Genomic DNA, 23,346 nt, shown 5'->3' with positions numbered 1-23,346 from the left:
AGATCAAATAGCTGTATGTTGAAATATGTTGAAAAAGTCAAAACTTTACATGGGGTACGCCTCCAAAACTCGCCTATGCACATTTACATGGGGAAAAGCGCATACTTTTTCACGTGACTGTATATACTTATTTCTTTATTTATTGAACACAAATGTGGTCTCGTGAAGTAAAAAAAAAAATTCTAAAAATTTCCATTGTCCAGGCTAAATACAACAACAACAACAACAACATGCATTTTAAGGCCATTTTCACTGCTAGAGTGGGGGTTAGCCTTGTGGTCCCCATGACAATCTTCTCCATTTTGCCCTATTTTCTGCATCTCTCCTTGTTAAGCCCCTTGCCCGCATTTCTTCTTCCACCATCTTTAGCCAAGTCTTTCTCGGTCTTCCCCGTCCTCTACTTCCTTCTACATTAATTTCCATCACTCTTCTCAACCAGTCACTTTCATCCTTCCTCAACACATGACCAAACCATCTCAACTTGTTCCTCTTCACAGCATCAATCACAGGCAATATTCCCATCATCTTTCGCAATTCATCATATGTCTTCCTCTCTCTCAACGATACTCCGCACATCCATCGAACCATTCGCATTTCCACCCTTTCCAGCCTTCGTTGCTGCTCTACGTTCATTACCCATGTCTCGCTCCCATAAATCATAACACTTCTCACACATGCAGCATACACCTTTCCCTTCAGCTTCAGCGACACTCTCCTCCTCATCAGCACGCCACTCATTTCCCGAAACTTCTTCCATGCACATCTCACTCGAGCAACCGTTGCCGAGTCTGATCCACCTTCTTCCTTCAGCATGTCTCCGAGGTAGCAAAATGTTTTCACACCTTCCAGCTTCACGCCGTCTCCAAGATCCAACTCAACATTTCCTCCATCTGCAGCTCCCTCTGTGCACACCTTACATTTGAATGTAGCTGCCACACTGGTAAATGACCCTCTCAGACCACTACATGTTTGATGAACCCACTCAGCGCACATTGTACATTGAATGGAGTTCACTCCGACACCCTTCCTACACACAGCACAGGGCCACTTCCCAGTTCTTTCCACCTCACCACATGCTTTACCACTTGCCATCACCTTCGTCTTTCCGATATTCACCTTCAGACCTTTTGTCTCCATACATTCCTTCCACTTGTTCATCTTTTCCTTCAGTCCATCCATACTTTCCGCAATCAACACCAGATCATCTGCATGCAACAACTCCCACGGTAAACCCTCCTTTACGTTCTGAGCCAGCACCTCCATCACAGCTACAAATAGTAGTGGACTTAGTACCGACCCCTGATGCACTCCCACCTTCACCTCAAACTCACCACTGTTCCCGTCCTTCGTCCTTACAGCTGTGCGCGCTCTTTTGTACATTGCCATCACTACTCTGATCAACCATTCCTCCACTCCTAACTTCCTCAATGCCCATGTCAATACTTTGCGTGGAACCCTATCGAATGCTTTCTCCAGATCAACAAACCCAAAAAACAACTTCTTCCTCTTCTCCATGTACTTCTCCTGCAACTGCCTCACAATGAAAAGCGCATCTGTCGTTCCTCTTCCTGGCATAAATCCAAACTGCATTTCGTCGATCTTCACTTTCTTCCTTATCCTCCTCTCCAACACCCTTTCCAATACCTTCATTCCATGCTCCAATAACTTTATCGCTCGGTACGAGCCACACTCCAGAGGGTCACCTTTCCCCTTGTATAGAGGGACGAGGGTACTCGGTTCCCAATCCACTGGAATGCGGCCTTCTTTCACCACCAGATTACAGATCTCTGTCATTCTCTTCACACCCCAACTTCCTGCTGCCTTCAACATATCTCCCACAACTCCCGTCGGCCCTCCTGCTTTTCCACTCTTCATTGCTTTTATCGCTTCCTCAACTTCCTTCTCAGTTATCTTCTCTGCCGGTCCTAAAACTGGGTTACTCTCTATGTTGCCATCCCATTCATCCTCTGTATACAACAGCATTTCCATATATCTTTTCCATCTTCCTTTAATTCCATCTGGGTCGACAACGATTTGTCCCACTTCATCCTTCAAGCAACGCACCCCCATCACATCACACCTCTCTTTCGCTATGTGCTTTGCAATCCTGAATACTGCTTTCTGACCCTCTTCCGAATCCAAGCGTTCTCCGAACATTTTCCTACATGCCTCCTGCGCCTTTGCTACCTCTTTCTTTGCAGCCTTCCTGGCTGCCTTATAACTTTCATGCTCTGCTGTTTCTGCTCCCGTACCCTTCGCCTTCTGCCACTCCTTGAACTTCTTCCTCTTCTCGTCAATCCTCTTTCCAACTTCATCATCCCACCACCATGTTTCCGAGTGCCTCTGTGGTCCTTTTGTCCATCCACATACCTCACCAACGGCTCCCAACAGACCAGCTTTCATTGACATCCAACCACTTTCAAGCTCAACCACATCATGCTCTACCCTACTCAGCCTCTCTTTTAATGCCTCCCTTACTGTTACCTGTTTCAACCTCCACACCTTCATTCTTGGTTGGTACTTCACCCGCCGCGCTCTCCTCGCACCTTTCACCCTTATGTCGCAGACAACCAAGTGGTGCTGTGAAACAGCCTCCTCCCCCGGGATCACCTTTGTGTCCCGGAGGTGCCCCCTATCTCGCCTACGCACCATCAGGTAGTCAACGGTTGTCGTCGACCCACCTGACGTGTATGTAACAAGCTTATTATCCTCTTTCTGGAACTGCGTATTACAAATCAACAAATCAGCTCCATCAGCAAACTCCAAAATCCTTTCACCTTCTCCATTTCTCTCACCATATCCGTAACCCCCATGAACTCCCTCAAAACCATCCATACTCCAATTCCAATTTGTCAACTCACATCACTTCAACGACGGGGGACCTAGGCGTAACGCTTGTTCTTATTTTGTTTAACATCGAGAAAGAAATCCATGTCTTCGTGTACCATTCGTTGCACCATTCGTTGTTGGAATCAATTCATTGAACTCTTGTGCAACTCTTGCACCATTCGTTGAGTCTTATTTCGATACTGAGTTTTTATAGCTTCTACCGAGCCGCAGCGCTGAGAGCTGTGCTGTCGCTTTCCGTTCACAGTCCTCACATATCGTATGCGAGATATGCAAGCAATACTGATCTGTGTACATGTCTGTGCACGTACCTTCCATCACAGCTACTGCAGTAAAATTCAGTGAACGCTTCCGATTACAATGATGCAAAATACGACTGGTTGTCCCCTGTCGCACCGCGGAGTGAAAGGGGGACTATGGTTTTCCCCAGTGCCGTGTATATTGAGAGTCTGGCCAACTGAAATACTGGCGCCATGTTGCATACCTAACTTAGCGCGCTGGCACTGCGAGATGTATGTCAGCTGTGGCAATCCTGTAGTTCTGTGACGAGGGAATCGATGTTATTACTGTTTGGTCGCAGATTTAATGAGGAACAACTAATTCAAGTTAATGTGACGTGTTGTTTGTTATTGGAATAATAAAATCTGCAAGCAGCGCCATTTATTCACACGAATTGTTTGCCTGTCACGGCACACGATTTATTGTCAGCTGCATACAGCATACTGATAAATTTTATTTCTCTTGGCATGAAATTGTAATTTGATAGAATGGAGCTTGTATACAAGTTTCATGTATTATCTGGAAACGTAACATACAATATTCCCATAATGCTACGAAAGTACAATGTCTATTATTTTATTCATTAGCTTGGGTTCACAAATGTTGTTATACTTTCGTTTTCAAAGTTGTTATACTTTCATTTTACGTTTTCAAAGAACACTTTACTCAGGAAACTGACACAAACAGTGACAAATATTGCGTCATAAACAAGTATTTCCTGATATATAAGCATATATAAACAGTGCATGTTACAGGGTATATGTATAATAAGGGATTGTGGAGCGGTGCTCTCACGTCGAACTCCAACAATATGGACGCGACAACGAGCTGATTTTCACTGAGCTGTTTATTCTGAGCTCGGCACGAATGCACTGAAAAAGGCTACGCCGAGCGGCAATATATCTTTCAAATTCAAACAGTAAGCCACGCCTCTCAACGGGGCGTGGTATGCAACCCGAGTGACCGCCCGCTGATTACGTCACTGGCCGGTACAAGAGAATTGTGTCTGGTAACCGCTACATGCGCCCCCCCAGAAGTCACTTGTACAGGGAGAGTCAGTTTGTGGGGGACCTTAATGACCCGGCCGAAATGACCCCTGGCGTTTTGTGTAGGGGTGGGAGGCGGCTTGGCGGCGGATGGTCGGGCGTGGGGCTTGGTCGACGGGGGACGGCCCCGCCATGGAGGAAGGGCCAACCGTGGAGGTTGGTCGAGGTCAAAATGGGCCGACTTGAAGCGGTCCACGGAGATATGTTCCGGTTTGCCGCCAATGTCTACGACGAACGACTTGTCGCCCCTCCTCAAGACCCGAAAATGGCCATCGTACGGCGGTCGGAGTGGTCCCTGGTGCGCGTCGTGGCGCACAAAAACGTACTCCGCTGTACAAAGCGCTGGAGGGACATGGGGTTGAGGACAGCCATGATGAGACGTGGGCACCGGGGCAAATCTCCTGGCGGCCTCCTGGAGGAGCGAGCGTTGGCGAGCCGCGGACCAGGGGCCGGTGGCGTCGGGGATGAACTCCCCTGGCACGCGCAGTGGTTGGCTGTAGACCAGCTCGGCGGTAGAAGCCTGGAGGTCTTCTTTAGGGGCCGTCCGGAGGCCCAATAGCACCCACGGGAGCCTGTCAGCCCAACCGTCGTCCTGGAGGCTTGCCCTGAGAGCGGCCTTCATTGAGCGGTGAAACCTCTCGCACAAGCCATTGGCCTGGGGGTGGTAGGCCGTGGTGCGGTGAAGTTTCACCCCCAAGGCCTGAGCGACCGTGCCCCAAAGCTCAGAGGTGAACTGTGGGCCTCTGTCAGAGGAGATGTCCGAGGGGGCGCCAAAACGGGCGACCCAGGTGCCGATGAAGGCCTGCACCACGTCGGCGGACGTCGTTGACATCAGCGAGACGGCCTCCGGCCACCTGGTGGTCCTGTCCACCATCGTGAGGAGATGGGTGAAGCCCCGCGAGGGGGGAAGGGGTCCCACCAGGTCCACATTGGCGTGGTCGAAACGCCACGCGGGCACGTCGAATGGTGCCAACGGGGCCTGGGTGTGCCGGTGGACCTTCACACGCTGGCAGGCGACACAGGCGTTGGTCCAGTCGCGGACGTCCTTCCGGAGCCCATGCCAGACGAATTTCGCTGCCACGAGCTTCTGCGACGCTTTCTGGCCCGGGTGGGAAAGGCCGTGGATGGCGTCAAAAACGAGCCGTTGCCATCCAGCGGGCACAATGGGACGAGGTTGGCCCAGGGAAACGTCGCACAGGAGAACTGTGCCTGTGTCCTTGAAGGGGACGTCGGACAACCGCAGGCCCGTGTCCGCTGTCCGGAGGGCTTGCACCGCGGGGTCGGAGACCTGGTCCGCCGCCATGCGGGCGTAATCCACGCCGAGGTGGACGGTGCCCGCGACGGACCGGGAGAGGCAATCGGCCACAGCATTATCCTTGCCCGCGACGTGCCAGATGTATGTCGTGAATTCGGACATGGCGGAGAGGTGGCGCTGCTGACGAGCCGACCACGGCTCTGAGACCTTGGCCATGGCGAAGACCAGGGGTTTGTGGTCCACAAACGCCGTGAATGGGCGGCCCTCTAAAAGGTGGTGGAAGTGGCGAACCGCCAGGTAAAGGCCGAGCAGCTCGCGGTCGAACGTGCTGTATTTGCGCTCGTTAGGGCTGAGCTCCCGGATGAAGAAGGCCAGCGGTTGCTAAGCCCCGTTAACCCACTGCTCGTGTACGGTGCCCACCGCGTAGTCGGAAGCGTCCGTGGTAAGGGCGATGGGTGCGTCGAGCGCCGGGTGCGCCAGCATGGTGGCGTTGGCGAGGGCCAGCTTAGCGCCCGTGAACACCCCGTCCATCTCCTCGGTCCAGGCGATGTCGTGCTTGGCCGGCTTACCCCTGAGGGCCTCGTACAGGGGGCGCCTGTGTTGGGCGGCGCGAGGCACGAACCGGTGGTAGAAGTTTACCATACCCAAAAACTCTTGCAGGGCCTTGACGGAGCAGGGGCGCGGGAAACCTTTAACGGCCTCCACCTTGGTCGGCAGCGGAACGGCCCCGCGCTTCTTGATGCGGTGTCCCAGGAAGTCGACGGCAGCCATGCCAAACTGGCATTTCGCCGGGTTGATGATGAGGCCGTGCTGGCTGAGGCGCGCAAAAAGCGTGCGCAGGTGAAGGAGATGCTCCGCCCGGGAAGTGCTGGCGATGAGAATGTCATCCAGGTTGACGAACAGAAAGGTGAGATCGCGCAGCACACTGTCCATCAGCCGCTGGAAGGCCTGGGCCGTGTTCTTAAGGCCGAACGGCATTCGGAGGAACTCGAAGAGGCCAAAAGGTGTAATTACAGCCGTCTTCGGAACGTCGGCCGGCCGGATAGGTACCTGGTGGTCGCCCCGAATAAGGTTGTCCTTGGAGAAGATCACCTGCCCCGCCAAACGGGCGGAAAAGTCCTGGATATGCGGTATCGGGTACCGGTCGGGGGTGGTGGCGCCGTTGAGGCGGCGATAATCGCCGCATGGTCGCCTTCCGCCACCTGGTTTGGGTACGATGTGCAGGGGCGAGGCCCACGCGCTGTTCAAGCGCCGCACAATGCCCAACCGCTCCAGCGCGTCGAATTCCGCCTTGGCCACGGCGAGTTTGGCAGGGTCGAGGCGACGAGCCCTGGTGTAGACCGGTGGACCAGTGGTCGGAATGTGGTGTTCGACACCGTGTTTGACGGCGACGGCCGAAAACGTCGGCAGCGTGAGGGTGGGGAACTCAGCGAGGAGGCGGGTGAAGTCGTCCGCGACCGGGAGCGCGCAGGCTAGCCTGGTCGGTGCGGAGCCGCTCAACGAACAAGCGAGAGAGCTGAAGGTCTCCGCGTTGACGAGCTGACGGCATTTTACGTCAACCAAAAGTCAGTGGGCGCAAAGAAAATCCGCACCCAACAAAGCCATGGGCACGTTCGCCGTGACGAAATCCCACTCGAAAAGCTGGCCCCCGAAGCAGAGTGCGACGCTGCGTGAACCGAAGGTGGGGATAGAGGAGCAAAGCACGGCCTGCTTGTCCTGCCCCGAGGTGGGTATAACGCTCACCTGAGCTCCCGTATCGCACAGGAAACGCCGCCCGGACGCGGTGTCCATGATGAACAAAATGTTGCCGGAATGGCCGACGCTCATGGCAGGAAGGGAGCGCCGGCCTGGTCGTTTCCCGACCCGCCGAAAGTGCACGGTGGGCGAGACGTTCTGGCCTTCTGCCCGAACCTGGCGTTGTAGTAACACACGGTCTGCCCCGGTGGTGGCTGCGGCGCCGGTCGTGGCGAGTGCGGCCGATGGGGTGTCATGGCGGCCGCAAGGGGCGCTGAATCAGCCAGTGGCAGCGCTGGTCGAGGCGGGGGCGTTGCCTCGGCCGGGCCAGGTTTCCAGGCGGCCGCTCCAAAGTACCGCCCGGCCGAGAAAAATTTGTCGGCTTCCTTAGGGCGCGAGGGTCCTCGATTGCCGAGTTAGCCAAAGCTAAGCGTACCTGCCCGGGTAGCTGTCGGAGAAACAGCTCGCGAAAGAGGAAATCTGGGCGGTGTTCGCCGAGCAGGGAGAGCATGTGGTCCATGCGCTCAGATGGGCGAGCCTCCCCGACCTCAGGCAGATTGAGCAGCTGTCGCGCGCGTTCAGCCTCAGTGAGGTCAAACATACCGAGGAGTAGTCGTTTGAGTGCGCCGTACTTGTCGTCGGCCGGCGGGCTCCGTAGAAGGCTCAAGACCCGGGAGGTGGTGGCGGCGTTTAGCGCGGAGACCACGTGGTGGAAGCGAGTCTCGTCCACCGTGATGTGCCGCAGAGCGAACTGGGACTCCGCTTGGGCAAACCAGACGGCCGCGTGCGATTCCCAGAAGCCAGGGAGCTTCAAAGCAACGGTTGACGCCATCGCCGTGTTCGTAAAAGGGGTCACCAATGTGGAGCGGTGCTCTCACGTCAAACTCCAACAATATGGACGCGACACCGAGCTGATTTTCACTGAGCTGTTTATTCCGAGCTCGGCACGAATGCACTGAAAAAGGCTACGCCGAGTGGCAATATATCTTTCAAATTCAAACAGTAAGCCACGCCTCTCAACGGGGCGTGGTATGCAACCCGAGTGACCGCCCGCTGATTACATCACCGGCCGGTACAAGAGAATTGTGTCCGGTAACCGCGACAGGATTATGTATAATACCTGATTTTCAGTTATTATACATAATCCCTTATATATATATACCCTATACACTGCATATGTACACGAAAAATGTTACAGGGAATATGTATAATATATATATATGGTTGACTAAATAAATGTTAAGCTCACCAGAGACCTAATACACACGTGTCTTGTCACTTTTGATTTGAAACCAATAGATATTAAGCGATTTCACTTTCCGAACATAAATATGAGTAAGGTGATGGATTCCATCCAACTCGGCGTATTTTAACCACCCAAATAGCACTTCTTTCCTTGTCTCGAGGAAATCTGTGCATTATACGACCTTGTCCTGGTCTAACAGAACATCCCCAAGCGGCACAACACACCATATTGGTTGATTTTATTGAAATATTACTCAAATGAAATATGCAACGATACGAAGCAATGGCACGTGTTACGGATCCTGGATTTAGGTGAATTACTATTCATGTCATTGCTTATTAATGTTTATTCTATTAAAGGTTGTTGTGGTTAAATGGTTAGAGAGGCTCCGGATAACAGGAGACCGGAAACGGGATAGTGAACCGGAAGAAGAAAAGAGAGACACGAGGTCCTGGAGAAGCGGCGATCTTCTTCTTCCTCGCCCAGCTCCGACGCGAGCGGTGTCGATATTGAGCAGCGTGGGGAACGCTGCGTTTGAAAGCCCGTCTGGCGAGAGGAGTTACCTGCGCGGGGTAATTACCGGTTACGCGTCAAGTTGCCGTGGGTTCGTGCACGGAACCAAGCGTCCGGCACAGTTCGCCTCAACGTCTACAAGGACGCGTACGGGTCGCACCTTGGGCCTCGCGCGCTTTGCGAGCCGCGCTTTGCTTTGCCCGCTTTGCTTTGCAAGGAGGTGTGCACTGCAGCAGCTGTTCCCGGTACGCGACGTGCACGTTTGGAGCACGTCAGCCAGGGGTTCGTTCAACCACCCGTGTGCGGAGAAGTCGACCTTCACCTTGGTCTGGAGGGGCCCAGAGACATTGTGAGGGACAGTGACCATTGAGGGGTCGTGAGTGGGGAAAGGGGGGAAATATATGAGATGGCCATCTTAGTAACATTGTTGATGGATTGTTGATTGTTGGTTGATGGATTGAGAATATATTATTAATTAATCCGGATCCTTGGTGTGGGGTTGCTTATTGACCTGAATTGTTTGTGTCTTTCATATTGATTGCCTTACGAAAGCGTATAGATCATATATCTTTCTGGCGGGGTCCTCCCACGGTCCGGGGGTCACCAAGACCAGGTAGTTACCGGGAGGACCACGTAACACACGGAATGGGTGCAGCGGTAAAGCTGCTCGGCTGAGGTGGTATGCAAAATGGCGCCTGTAAACCACGTGACGCGGGCTCGACCAATCACGGCGGTAGTTGAGCAGATCAAAGGCTGCAGTGATGTTTGTGGGGTGTTGCAGTGATGGTTGTCCTTCTGGAAGTTTCTCCTATCTCCACACAGGATCTCTGGAGCTCAGCCAGAGTGACCGTCGGGTTCTTGGTCACCTCTCTTACCAAGGCCCTTCGCCCCCCGATTGCTCAGTTTGGCCGGGCGGCCAGCTCTAGGAAGAGTCCGGGTTGTTCCAAACTTCTTCAATTTAAGAATTATGGAGGCCACTGTGCTCTTGGGAACCTTCAATGCAGCAGAAATTTTTTGTAGGCTTGCCCAGATCTGTGCCTCGACACAATCCTGTCTCTGTGCTCTGCAGGCAGTTCCTTCGACCTCATGGCTTTGTTTTTGCTCTGATATGCATTGTCAGCTGTAATATGCAGTCAGATATGTCAGTCTGCAGATATGCAGTCAGATATGTGTGCCTTTCCAAATCATGTCCAATCAATTGAATTTACCACAGGTGGACTCCAATCAAGGTGTAGAAGCATCTGAAAGATGATCAAGAGAAATGGGAGGCACTTGAGCTAAATTTCAAGTGTCATAGCAAAGGGTCTGACTACTTTTGTCAATGTGATATTTCAGTTTTTTCTTTTTAATAAATTTGCAAAACTTTCTAAAATCCTGTTTTCTCTTTGTCATTATGGGGTATTGAGTGTAGATTAATGAGGGAAAAAATGAATTTAAACGATTTCAGCATGAGGCTGCAACATAACAAAATGTGAAAAAGTGAAGGGGTCTGAATACTGTTATGTCGGGGGGGGGGGGGGGGGGGGGAATACAGGAATATCTAGAGCCAGGTAGATCTGCATTGGTAGGTATCCGACTGTCGTGATAGGGAATCTACCTGTAATACGTTATATGTTTAGCCGGATGTCGGTATAAGCTGTATTGGTGTCCCCGCCATGGGGGGCGGGGCATGCTAAGTAGTGCAGGGATTATGGTTAAAAATTCCATTGTTTGTCGTCCCCTCTGTCGCCAATCCAGTGTCCCTTATGGCAAAGCATTCACATAGACACTAGATAGATCCCTTAGTGCACAACAGTAATTAAATCCCCTCCCTTACAAAAAGACGCACCGGAAAGACAAGCAGGAAGCGGCCGCGTACAACGCCGGCGGGGGCGTCAAACAGCGAGCAAGGCAGGCTATCGCCACGCCCAGGGAACGTGTGATTGGTTGAGGCGGAAGGCGCAAAGATTTGGCCAATCGGTGCGGAGGGCGCCAAGCCGCTCCTTAGAAGTAGGTTGCTGATTGGAGGGAAGTCGCGAGAAGGTTCGAGAGACCACGAAGAATCGAGGCTCTGATTGGGAACGCGCCAGATTGACGTCACATGCCAGGTGACAAAAGGACTCGCTGGACAACATTTTCTCTCTCCCCTCGTGCTTGAAGCTAGCTTTCTGCTCTGTGCTGGACTCTTGCCTGGGTTGATTCGCGCTCTTCCCTGCGTTCCTGACTGGTGGTCGTTGGTTCCTTCATGTTCTTGGAGCGGTGCTCGGAGCTTGGAGCGAGGCTTGGTGCTGTGAGGGAAAGGGACCTCGTGTGCGACCAACGAGGAGCTTGGAGTGGGGCGTGCAGCGAGGCGTTTGGTGAGGCCTGACGGCGCGCGAGCGGGCGTGCAATGGGGCCTGTTCCCTGCCGACGTCGAAGCCACGGCGGGCTTGCGCGCTTGGAGCCGACGATTCCTTGACTGCAGACTACAGACAGATAAGCTCGCACCACATTTCACAAATACCCGCCATAACGTTTTATTTTTATTAATTAATTTTCCTTTGTCTCGTATCCGAAGTGTGAGTGGGGACGTCCCGATTAGGACATTTTATTACCGGCGCGTATTTTCCTGTCCCACTATTCATTGTAAAATAAACTCTTGTATTATTTTCTTTTCCCTTCAAAATCTTGTGTTCGTTTGAGTTAATCCCCTGCAGGATCGGAGCTGCAGTCGGATCGCTACAGGTACGCGCTTGCCGCCTCTTCTTCTTAATTCCTCCTCCCGCACTTTTATAGCCAAAACCGTATTTGATCGTCACCTCAAGTAAAGCTGTTCGGTCATCCGCGAGCCCCGGTATTAACCGAAGGGATCGTGCGACAATACTTTCTGAATGCACTGTATATACTGTATACATATATGTTCAACAATGAATAAAAAAATTAATCTCACAAATACAGTGTATCCAATCAACAGGTTGTAAAAATATTTTCCAAACGTGTCTCAATGCATTTGTAATAGTTGATAAACAATGACGAGGATCACATTCCGAGACACCGACCACCTACCAAGTGGAACCTTTCATGAACTTCACCATTTCAGCAAAATAGGAATTAATTTAGTTTGTGCAATGTTCATATCTGATCTTACCTTGAGCCTACCCTTTCTCAAAGTAACACCATCTGATACTTGATAAACGGAAGTACCAGCAATCGAGTTTTGTCCCATTCCTCCTGTGAAACTGAGTTGTGTTGTCCATACTTATGTTCACAAATCAGAACTGTATTCAGAAAGACATTCTACTCCACACTATGAGCTTGTTCATTGTGAGTATCTTTGAAGTGTCAAATAAATTGCTCAATTTGCAAAATGGGCTTGTGTACCTTCAGATTGGATATCTCTCAAACATGGAAACATGCTATTCCTGGGTAACTTTACTCTTGATTTGCAAACAAAATTTTTAGAAACAAATTTTGGAATGCTGCGAAAGTTCATCACATCAGAAGAAACATAATTTGTTGAATAGATCATACCTGGGAAATAGGTTCACGTTGTATGCTTTGTTGAGGTTGATTGTCAAACTCCTTCTTGTTCATGTGAAAATTCCAATGATTTCCAAATCCTCAGAAAGTGATGCTGCAATGGTACATCTGCCACTTGAGAGGGAACTCCACAGTGAATGTGGAATGAAGAATTATCTGATCAATTGGTTGAATTATGTTTTAATCAAAGAGAAGAAAGGTCCCATGGACAACACTTCAGTGGACCACCGAGATCCATCACTACGAATATTATTGGGAAAGGTTTTGCCATTTAAAATGCCTCTGATTGTGGACGTTGATGATTTCTGATGTTGATGGAAGACTTTCAGCAAAGCGATGGAAATCCTCACCAAAAGATTATCATTAAAGGGTCTTATGCTCTTTGATTTAGACATCTATTAAAATAGCTCATCTATCTTATCTATCTATAATTCCATTAATCTCTGTGTGTATGTTTGTATGTTTGTTTGTTTGTATGTTTGTATGTCTGTGACCGCTGTTTCTCGACAACCACGGGTCCGATATACTTTAAACTTGCCAGGTATATTGCTGGGGACCCGAGGATGTGCCTTTTCAAGGTTTGAAATTAATCGGACAAGTAGTTACCGAGCTATGGCGATTTAGCCGTTCGCCGTTCGCTTTGGCGTTGCGAATGAACCAAACCATTTCATGTAAATAGAGGGGGGGGGGGGGGTTCTGTGGTCGTTGCGAATGGACCAAACCATTTCATGTAAATAGAGGGGGGGGGATTGTCACTGTACTCGCAAGCCGTTCGCCGTTCGCTTTGGCGTTGCGAATGGACCAAAACATTTCATGGACCAAACCATTTCATGTAAATAGAGGGGGGGGGGGGATTGTCACCGTACGCGCACCGACGTACCCACGTACCCACGTACGGGCATTGCACCCACGTACGGGCATGCCCTAGTAAAGTAAAAGCTTCATCGCTTTAGATTCTAAATTATAAAGGAAGACAAAACTCTACATCTTGTTCAGTCTGTAAGTCATTGTTGTGAAAGAGGTTTTCACTTTAATTATTGTTATTTTTCCAGTTTATAAAAATGCTCAAAGAAAGTATCTGCTCTTGGAAGACAAAGACTTCCATTTTGTCTAATAACTTTTGTCTTGATCAAAGTGATATTTTGACCTGAGATATTTTTTATCGGATATTCTTATCTTTCCATGATCGTAAAAATTCATGTTGCAAAATAGTAAACAAAATATCAGCAAACTACTGTTTGGAAAAATACCTTTCACATTTTCATGAAGAACTCGATGTTATGAAGAGAAATGCAATGTAAATCTGATGCAAGTTGTACAATCTGCTCCACAAGTAACCCTGCATATCACATGAGTTTGAGAAATGCTTGGTTTGTGTAGAATCATTGGATTAAATATGTCGGATAATTGTGAATCATAAAAAATGTCCAACAAACCTTTTATATTTGTTATTTTGTCTCTTTGTCAGGTAACACAGATAATGTTTCGGTCAACGGTACGACACCAACACCCACTGAAGGTAATCTTTTGGCTTTGTATCAAACCTTAGTGTGAGTAAAAAACTTATTTCATGAAATAAGTTACGAGATGAATCATTGAAATTGTCATAACAAGTCTTAAATCGGATTATATATTGCTTGGTTTATGTAGAATCATTGGAACAAGTGTATCTGGAACAATGCATAAACATGTACAACAAACCTTTAAAATGTGTAATTTTGTCTCTTTGTCGGGTAACACAGATGTTTGGTGGGACATAATGACACCAACACCTCCTGAAGGTAATCTTTGTGCTTTGGATCTAACCTTAGTGTGAGTAAAAAAAACTTTCATGAAAGAAGTCATTAAATGAATCGTTTAAATTGTCATAACAGGTTTTAAAATAGATTATATTTTGTGAAATGTTATTTTGAGAAAATTTATTGATGAATTGCTATATCTGATCTCCTTTTGTATGTAATCAATGAAATGTTAAATAGAACAAACCTGGCTTTTCTTCTTCAACTTAATCATCTTGTCCTGAAGAACACGAATAATTGAGAGCAGCATTTGGTGGGCAAATTAGCCTGCTCGTTGTATCATCGCTGAGATACAGTGAGAGGATATACACTGTGAAACTGCTGTTTGAATACAGATTATTTTCATGTTTTTGGCATACAAACATCATCTGTTTTAAAATGTGCCATTGTTTCTTTAAAAGGTGCCACACATTAATTATATGGTCAGCTGGGGAGCAACTGTGATGACTACGACAGAACCCACTTAATTAAAGGAGTACAAAAACGCGCGCTGAACCTGAGACTAGTGTTATGGCATTGATCCAGCCAGGAACACACAAGACAAACCAAAGTGTGCCAAAGGCAGGGGCGAATCCAGGAATTTCAAGATGGGGGGGAGGGGGGGGTGCTTGAAGCTATAGCGCTGGGGGGGGGGGGGGGCACAGGGGGGTCTGGGGGTTCTCCCCCAGGAAATTTTAAAAAATTGATCGTCAGAAACGGCATTTCGTGCGTTCTTGGAAGTTTCTGCAGTTCCTTGTGTTCTTCCCTGGTACAACAGTTCGACAGATTCGCGATGACTAATGGTCAGATAGAGGAACTGGTGAAACGACTTGCTCAGCTGTTCCTTCTGCTATAAATTGATGAATTTTGTAGGTGTGTGTGTGTGTGTGTGTGTGGTGTGTGTGTGGTGTGTGTGGTGTGTGTGGTGTGTGTGGTGTGTGTGGTGTGCATGCGTGCGGCATGTTTTTTGTGTAGTTCTACTGGAGCTTTCTGATTTGTGTAGTCCTCGCGAAATGATTGTTATGATCTCCTGAGTTAATTAGGCTAATTAATTACAAAGAATCCAGAAGAATTCCCATGTTTCTAAATGCATGCCATGTTAACGTGTATGGAGCAGCTTAATAGGTCCTTCCATGGCATGCCATTCTCATTACTAAATAAGTAACAAAAACAATGATAATATTTTACAAAGCATTTATTCCAACTCAAGCACTATAGCAGGCAGGTATGCTGCAAGGCCATGAAAGGCGATGAAAATTTGGTCCATTTGGACCAACGGGCTCACTTGTCGTTATAAAAGACCTGTGCACTCCCATAGTGTGAAATGATGGCGATGACAGACTGTGTGCTGGGCAAAGCCCGGCATCGCCATGCGGCAAGGTTGTGAAGCTCAAGGTAGGGGGTTCTCCCCACAAAAGATAGGATAGCGATAGGACAGCGGAATGTGAATTATTTTATTCATCGTAAATTATGCTATTTTGGAATAGACGGCGCTTGTGTTTTTGAATGAAAATGTCACATACATCATGTGGGGATATGGTGTATGTTCATGAGGGCCAGAGATGCCATCCGATTTTCTCCCATGGAATATCTTATGTCGGTCTTCAGACGACGCAGGCAAGAAAATGAGCGTTCGGCTTCACAGGAGCCTACAGGGAGGGTGCATCCAATATGGAGTAGGACTTTGATGGATGGAAATTCGTCTCCATCTCCTGTGCAGAAACAATCCATGAATGTGTTTGGAAGCGTGTTGTTGGGCTTCCTTCTCCAAAACATCTGCCAGTCTCTAAGCTCATTTATCAGTCCTGCTGGATGTTCCATGTCGTTTTTCCAACGCAACAGCTTCTGATGTCGGGCTGGAATGTCGCAGGTATCGGCGATTATTGCGGATGGCATCAGCAGAAACAGATCACTACCTTCGCGATTTTCAGCACAGAATCGGGTGTCCATTTCCTGGCTGAGGTGGTCGAGAAATGGAATGCACATGTTTCTGAGGTAGAACAGCAAGGGAGTATTGGCGGCAGTGTTCAGACGATGGATTTGTCGTTTTACAACTCTCGGCATTGTGACATCACCTCCTACAGATTATATCATGGCCTTGGCGTAATCGAACCACAGAGAGAATTCAGTTTCTGCATTTGACCGTAGTTGAGTGAGCGCGTCCTTCTTGTCGTCAATCATAGAGTATGCCTCCAGCACATCCATACCGTTGCGTTGCAGCTTGTGGGCAAGACCTTTTAAAGTATGTAGGCTGTTCTTCACTGAAATGAATACAACAACAAACTGAAAAGACGTCAGTGAACTCAGAATTCCCGGTGCAGACACGCGGCTATCACGGTCCCACCCCCAGGAATTCTCATCACCGTCGGGATTTACAATCCTGTCCAAACAAATACAGACAAACGGATATAACTCTTTGACTGTCTCGTAACAAGTATGTGTCTCCACCCACCTCGTCTTGCACAGACCTTTCAGTTTTTTTGCTGAGGTTTCCTCTTCTTGCTCAGATAAGGTCTTTTCAAGGTACTGTTGGCTCTTGGGTGAGTTCTTGAAAAATCTATAAAGCTCATTAATGGTATCAATCATATTGCGAACCATGGATAGTCTACACGCTGCTGCGATAGACAAATGTAGCACATGACTGTTGCAGTGAGTGTGGAGCGCCAAAGGCTGGACAGCTTTAATCTGCGCTTGAGTTCCGATTCTGGATGACGCCATTGATGATGCACCGTCATAGCTTTGCCCTCTTGCCTTACTGATGTCCACACCTCTTCTGAATAAACAATCTATGATGGCCTTTCCTATAGCTTCCCCAGTAGTTCTCTCTAGCTCTACGAAATCAAAGAATACTTCTTTAACTGAAGGTTGTGAGGCCAGGGTGTCGAGGAACCGGAGCTAAATACTGAGAATTTCATGGTTGGAATGAAGCTCCGTTACCTCATCACCTATGATGGTGAAAAATCCTCCCTCCTTCAAACACTTGATCAGTCCATCTCTAATCTGGCTACCAATGATCTCTATCACTTCGTTCTGGATGGTCTTAGAGGTACAGCGGGCATTCTTGTTGCCACTCAGCAGATGCTCCTGTCAGATCTCATCGTTTTCAGCAATGTGACTCAAAATGGTGAGAAAATTTCCTTTGTTTGAGATATCATCACATTTCAGCGAATTGTCGTCTCGATGTCCCCTGAGTGCTATGTTCTGCGGACCGCAGGGCAGCACCACACCGACAATTTGTCGGAGGATGTGTAGATTTTTTTCATAGTTCAATTTGTTCTGCTCGGAAATCAAATATGATATTCTGTGGGTCGGATTTCGGACACTTTCCATCAAATCATTAGCAGCAAGCATAGCTTGTTTATGGTAGTTCAGTGAATCGTGTGTCGCCAGTGCACCATCTGTACCAGTTGCTTTCCGTAGGTTGGTTAAGGGTGATCGAACTAGCACCCCTGACTTAATTTGATCATTTTTTGGAGGGAACATAACACAAAACTTACACATCCCACCTCCAAGTACAGAACTGTAAGCCAACCATTTGTAACGATCGAGCCACTCTCTGCAAAAATTCAGCACATATGAACCATTTTGTCCCTTACGGTTGATCCGTTGAACACACAGGGAATCAAAATGTTGTGGGCAGTGATGCTCGTTTAAGCACTTGATTTTCTCGTCACCCGGAAGCGACTCAATACGAACATTATCGGCCACAATATCACCGACATCATAAGCTGGCGGGGCCTGTTTGCCTTCCAACACAGGCACTGATTTGTCGTTTGTTGCATCACTCACTTTAAGAGTGTTTGTATTGCCAAGGGGATCGGAAGATGTGGTTGCTTCATTACGGCGTACTCGTACCTCGGGTTGGGCTTCAGTTGCTGGTGCTGCTGCAGGCCTACCCAGTGGGTGTTGTGCCTCATCTGTTGTTATAGTATGGTCTGTCGCAGTGATGGATGAAAAGAAGTCCGTAATCTTCCTTTTTTTTGGATCTTCCATGACACTCACTCGTTTTGACCTTTTTCTTAAGACAAAGTAAGTGATCCGATGTTTGCCGATATGATACCTCTGCAGACCGCATTGACCAGTTTCCTCAGCGCTCAGCAATGCATTATTGGATGGACGAGTCCACTAACGTGCTCGACGAGGGGTGTTGATAATAGGATTGTACTATTGTGAACGTACCCCACTTCGAGCGATTTAATGAACTCGTCGACATAGCACATGAGCATCGATCCTGTACACACACGAATAAATTAACACAAACATGAAGAGAAATTTCAATTCTGCGCAAACTGTACTGCAACCATTATAATTGTGCCCCGCTGTAAACGAGTTTCAATGTAATGCTGTATATTTATGCTCCGCCCATGTTTGCATCATGCATATCATGCTCCACCCATGTTTTCCTCATCACATATTCAATTCATGCTCCACCCATGTGTTGCGTCATCGGCATGGCATTACCTTCAAGCCATATCCGCTGGAGTGGCTGCTGCTGATTATTTCGCTTTGGACGGTGGATTTATGTGACTAGGGCATGCCCGTACTATATATATATCTAAAATTATATCCCCCCCCTCTATTTACATGAAATGGTTTGGTCCATTCGCAAAGCCAGTAACGACCACAGAACCCCCCCCCCCTCTATTTACATGAAATGGTTTGGTCCATTCGTAAAGCCAAATCGAACGGCGAACGGCTAAATCGCCATAGCTCGCTAACTACTTGTCCGATTAATATGAAACCTTGAAAAGGCACATCCTCGGGTCCCCAGCAATATACCTGGCAAGTTTCAAGTATATCGGACCCGTGGTTGTCGAGAAACAGCGGTCACAGACACACACACACACAGACGACACACACACAGAGATTACTGGAATTATAGATAGATGAAAGTATGGTTTTTTACCGTCGCACTTGGAGTGTTTTATAATAAAGCAAAAGTTATTCAAAACCTCTGAGCGTTGGTAATCTGCCTGGAACGTTCCTTGTTCAAAATCATCTGGACACGAGGGCTGTTCCAGGATATTCATAACTTATAATTCATCAAAAATCCAGAGGGGGAGGGGGGGGGGTGGGGGTGGGTGTGCACCCCCTGCACCCTCATCCTGGATCGAAGGGGGGGTGCGCACTCCCTGCACCCCCCCCCCCTGGATCCGCCCCTGAAAGGTGGGGGAGTTTTGGTGGCCCGTCCATTCGAGTGGCGCAGGAAGGCACGTACATAATTGTCAGCTCCTTTTATTCATTCAGCTTGTACTGGCTTGTACTTGATTGTGCTGGGTTGTACTGCACTCGATTTTCTTCGCACTGCGAAGTCCAAAGGACAGGCGTACTACCTCACTTGGCTGTTTGGCCCTTGCTCATCTTCCTACACATCTCTGGGGAATGTCTTGCATAAGCTGTATGCACCGTGTCATAGATGCCGTAACATTGGCCACGCTGCAGCCAGCCACTTGAACCCTCCTGCCGATGGCTGAGGCCATAATGATGCCATGTGCTGACTGCCAGGCATTCCCAGTCACCAACTTTCTGGCCACATGGCCTGAAAGACATAAAGAGAGGGAGTAAAAGGAAAGCACACCACGGGGAAGAAGAAAAAGGCTTACAGAACATCCTGAGCATGAAGGAGAGGACACAATCATAGAGCATGTGAAGAAGAAGAATAAAAAGGGAGGACAAAACCAGGTTTGACAGGGAGACAGGAGTCTCTATGAGCAAACAATCCTGCCAGCAGTAATTTGGATTATTAAGGGAGATTTATTTAAACATCGAGTGTGAAATAACGAAATAATCAACCCCCCTCTTTCACCCCAAATCCATTTTCGTAACAAAAGCAAACCCTTCACACACTGCAGTCAGCTATGATATCATAGTCAGGTGAACATATTTCAGGATTCCCACAAAACCAATCCAGCAGAATGAAACGGCAATAAATCTGCAATCCATAGTTTAGAGTATTAGACACTTGCACCTCTTGTGTCAGTGTGATGTGATGGAGATGGTAGTCTTTACCCACCCCATTTACTGGATTGGTCAACATCACATGGAAAGGATGAATAAGGATAAAAACATTATTTTTAGATACCAAAGACAATCTTTTGTTCCACAAGAGAACACAGCAAACTACTTCAAACAAATGAACATTCCTGAATTTCAAGCAAGATAAAGCATGAAGTAAAATTTCAATCTCAGTATTGCCCAAGTTCAATGTATGACATGAATTGTGATGCTTTGAATAAAAGTTAGCAACTTCTTTCCAATATCAATGAAGCTGCATTACTGTGGGAAATATTCTTCCTCTCACTATGCTCAGGATATTTTGGTGGAACTGCCATCACACACACGTTTTAGTTATTACTAGCCAAAACCCGTGGAACATCCACGGAAGGGAGGATGTGGTGTATGGATAGAGTGTACCATTATGGATGGCATAGAGGATTTGCTTGTCTGAGTAAGAGCTAGGAAGAAAGATGAGAATGAAGAGTGCGTATATGAACAACGATCGCTGACACCGGCACAAATGCATGCTCTGGATTGTCCACTCAGTGGACGGCTTGCTTTCGCCTTCGCCTGTCCAATCAGCGGATGGCTTGCTTCGCCTTCGCCCAGCAGACGCCAATACAATGGCGTCGTAAGATGGCGTCGTATCGGCAGTTAATCGGATGCTTTTGGGCCCCAACGTCGGCTAATTCAAATTTTTCGAGTATGGCTGTACGTGATAAACAAAGAGCGTGGTTCGTAGATCGTAAATCCATTAGTGCCGTGGGCATCGGGTCACTGGGTGCGGCGTAAAAGGGATAACAAAGTCGAGTCCTTACGCTATTATTATATAGATACCCATTATACAAAATAAATAAAATTATATTGATGTTACGGGATAGATTACGGGATACTTTTAGGTCCAGGGTCACATGGTATGCTGGTCTATGTCCTCTTGCTGCAGGTTTCCTTCAAGATAGGTGGGTGCCTCTTTGTATATAGAAGTTAATTTCCATAATCAACTGGCTTGTTGTTGTTGTTGTTGCTGTTGCTCTGTTCTGTAAATGTCTCCGGAATTGAACCATGTTCCACACCTTGAGTTCAAGGCATAACAAGCATTTATTTATGAACCAATAACACAGCGCTGTGGAGGGTGTAAGAGTTATACAATTCATTTGAACCGCACAACTCCAGACACTCCTGGAAAATTGGCAACCCAGAATTTCTTTATATACACAAAAATATACAAAAAATCTCCGCTGAAAAATGAGCGCGGACAAAGGAAAACGGGCTAGATACCTCCCACCGAGACCCTATCTTCTTTGGCATGAGCCAAGGGAAAGATGCGGGAGAAAGAGCACCTTCTCATGCTGGCTTTTGGTCAAGGACAAAAAGACGTGTTTTCACGAGGGGGTCTAACAGAGCAAGCAGTTTCACTATCTTTCTACATTCCTTGCCACAGTAAAGAACAGTAAAGTAAAGGACAGTAAAGCATAGTTCGAAGCAAGAGGGAACATAGAAAGCTTAATCCTTTTTATAAAGCAACCACTTTTAAATGCAAACTATAATTAGATAAGGCATAACTAAATGGATGAGCGACATAACCCCATTTTGTCTCTACCGAGACTACGTATCACAGAGACAAGACCACATCGGGCTTTATTCGCAAACAAAAGAGAATAGTGTTATATGTGGCCACATCGGGCATTATTGAGTGTTATATGTGTGTCCTCCCAAGGGCATGCCACGCACACAAAGCACCCTGCATGCACGCTTGAAAGGTGTGTCATGTTGTGCGTGTTTGGAACATGAAGGTCCAGAACATGAAGATCTATTAACGTTTTAGATCCGCAACGAAGGCGCCTGGTCCGGCCGGGGACGTTGCCCGGGGGGTCTCCCAACCCACCCTTGCAGCGGCGTAGGTGCAGCTGAAATTCCCCCCAATCAAAGGACTCCCCGTCCTCGCACAGACGCGGTCCTTGCAGATCTTCGAAGTTAATCGACGTCCATGCTGTTGTTCTGAGGAATACATAATGTAATTAATATCTTGTGTCACGTGTTCCTGGTCAGAGTACAGAGCATTTCAATTCAAAGTAAAGAGAGAAACTTCCTTTTGTGTCAAAGTCGTTCATGGACGCATAATCAGCTTGTGGATCCAGAGTATCAGTGTCAGGTCCTTTGGCAGCCAGACCCAGCGTCGCAGTCAGATCCATAGTCGGATCAAGCGGAGATGTGCAGCTGTGTACTTATAAAACATAAGAAGCACTAGCGGGGTCACCCGTGGGAATCCCACGGGCATGGATGTGTGTGACATTTTGACATATTGAGTTAGATGCTGCACATTCATTTTTACAAAATGGTTACTGGCAAGTCATCAGATCCAGAAATGGTGTGATGAACACAATTTATTTATTTCACATAATATGTGACCCCTCACTCCTCTCCACCTGACACTCTCCTGTCTCCACCTGACACTCTCCTCTCTCCACCTAGCAGTCCTCTCCTCTCCAATCCCTCACATTCCTCTCCTTTCCAATCCCTCACCTCTCCAATCCCTCACACTCCTCTCCTCTCCAATCCCTCACACACCTCTCCAATCGCGCCTCACACTCCTCTCCAATCGCGCCTCACACTCCTCTCCAATCGCGCCTCACACTCCTCTCCAATCGCGCCTCACACTCCTCTCCAATCGCGCCTCACACTCCTCTCCAATCGCGCCTCACACTCCTCTCCAATCGCGCCTCACACTCCCCTCCAATCACTCCTCTCCAATCGCGCCTCACACTCCTCTCCAAACGCGCCTCACACTCCTCTCCAATCGCACCTCACACTCCTCTCCAATCATGCCTCACACACCTCTCCAATCGCGCCTCACACTCCTCTCCAATCGTGCCTCACACTCCTCTCCAATCGCGCCTCACACTCCTCTCCAATCACGCCTCACACTCCCCTCCAATCACTCCTCACTCTCTTCTCCAATCGTTCCTCACTCGCCTCCAATCGCTCCTCACTCGCCTGTCCAATCGGCTTTCCCCGTCTCGTTTCTCTCGTTTTTCTCCCATCTCGTTCTTTTTCTTGCTCCAAATCGGCCCGTCTCGCCCGTCGGCCCGTCGGAATCGGAAATCGGCCCTTCTTGCTTGCGCGTAAATAAATTGTGTTCATTACACCATTTCT

The 23,346-nt window shown here is 48.2% G+C and overlaps 1 protein-coding gene across 1 annotated transcript in view; it reads left to right on the top strand.

Annotated features, from left to right (window-relative positions):
* Positions 1–14,164: 14,164 nt before the first annotated feature.
* LOC137430000 (scavenger receptor cysteine-rich domain-containing protein DMBT1-like) overlaps positions 14,165–23,346 on the top strand; it is a 134,862-nt gene continuing 125,680 nt past the window's right edge. Inside the window, exon 1 of the mRNA XM_078781051.1 lies at positions 14,165–14,199. Within this exon, the coding sequence (XP_078637177.1) occupies positions 14,178–14,199 (22 nt within the window). The 5' untranslated portion in view covers positions 14,165–14,177. The remainder of the gene's footprint in view (positions 14,200–23,346) is intronic.

The sequence above is a fragment of the Myxine glutinosa genome, chromosome 6 (genome assembly GCF_964187855.1).
Source record: "Myxine glutinosa chromosome 6, kmMyxGlut1.1, whole genome shotgun sequence".
Lineage (NCBI taxonomy): Eukaryota > Metazoa > Chordata > Myxini > Myxiniformes > Myxinidae > Myxine > Myxine glutinosa.
Note: the sequence above shows the minus strand (reverse complement) of the source record. Positions and strands in the feature narration are given on the sequence as shown.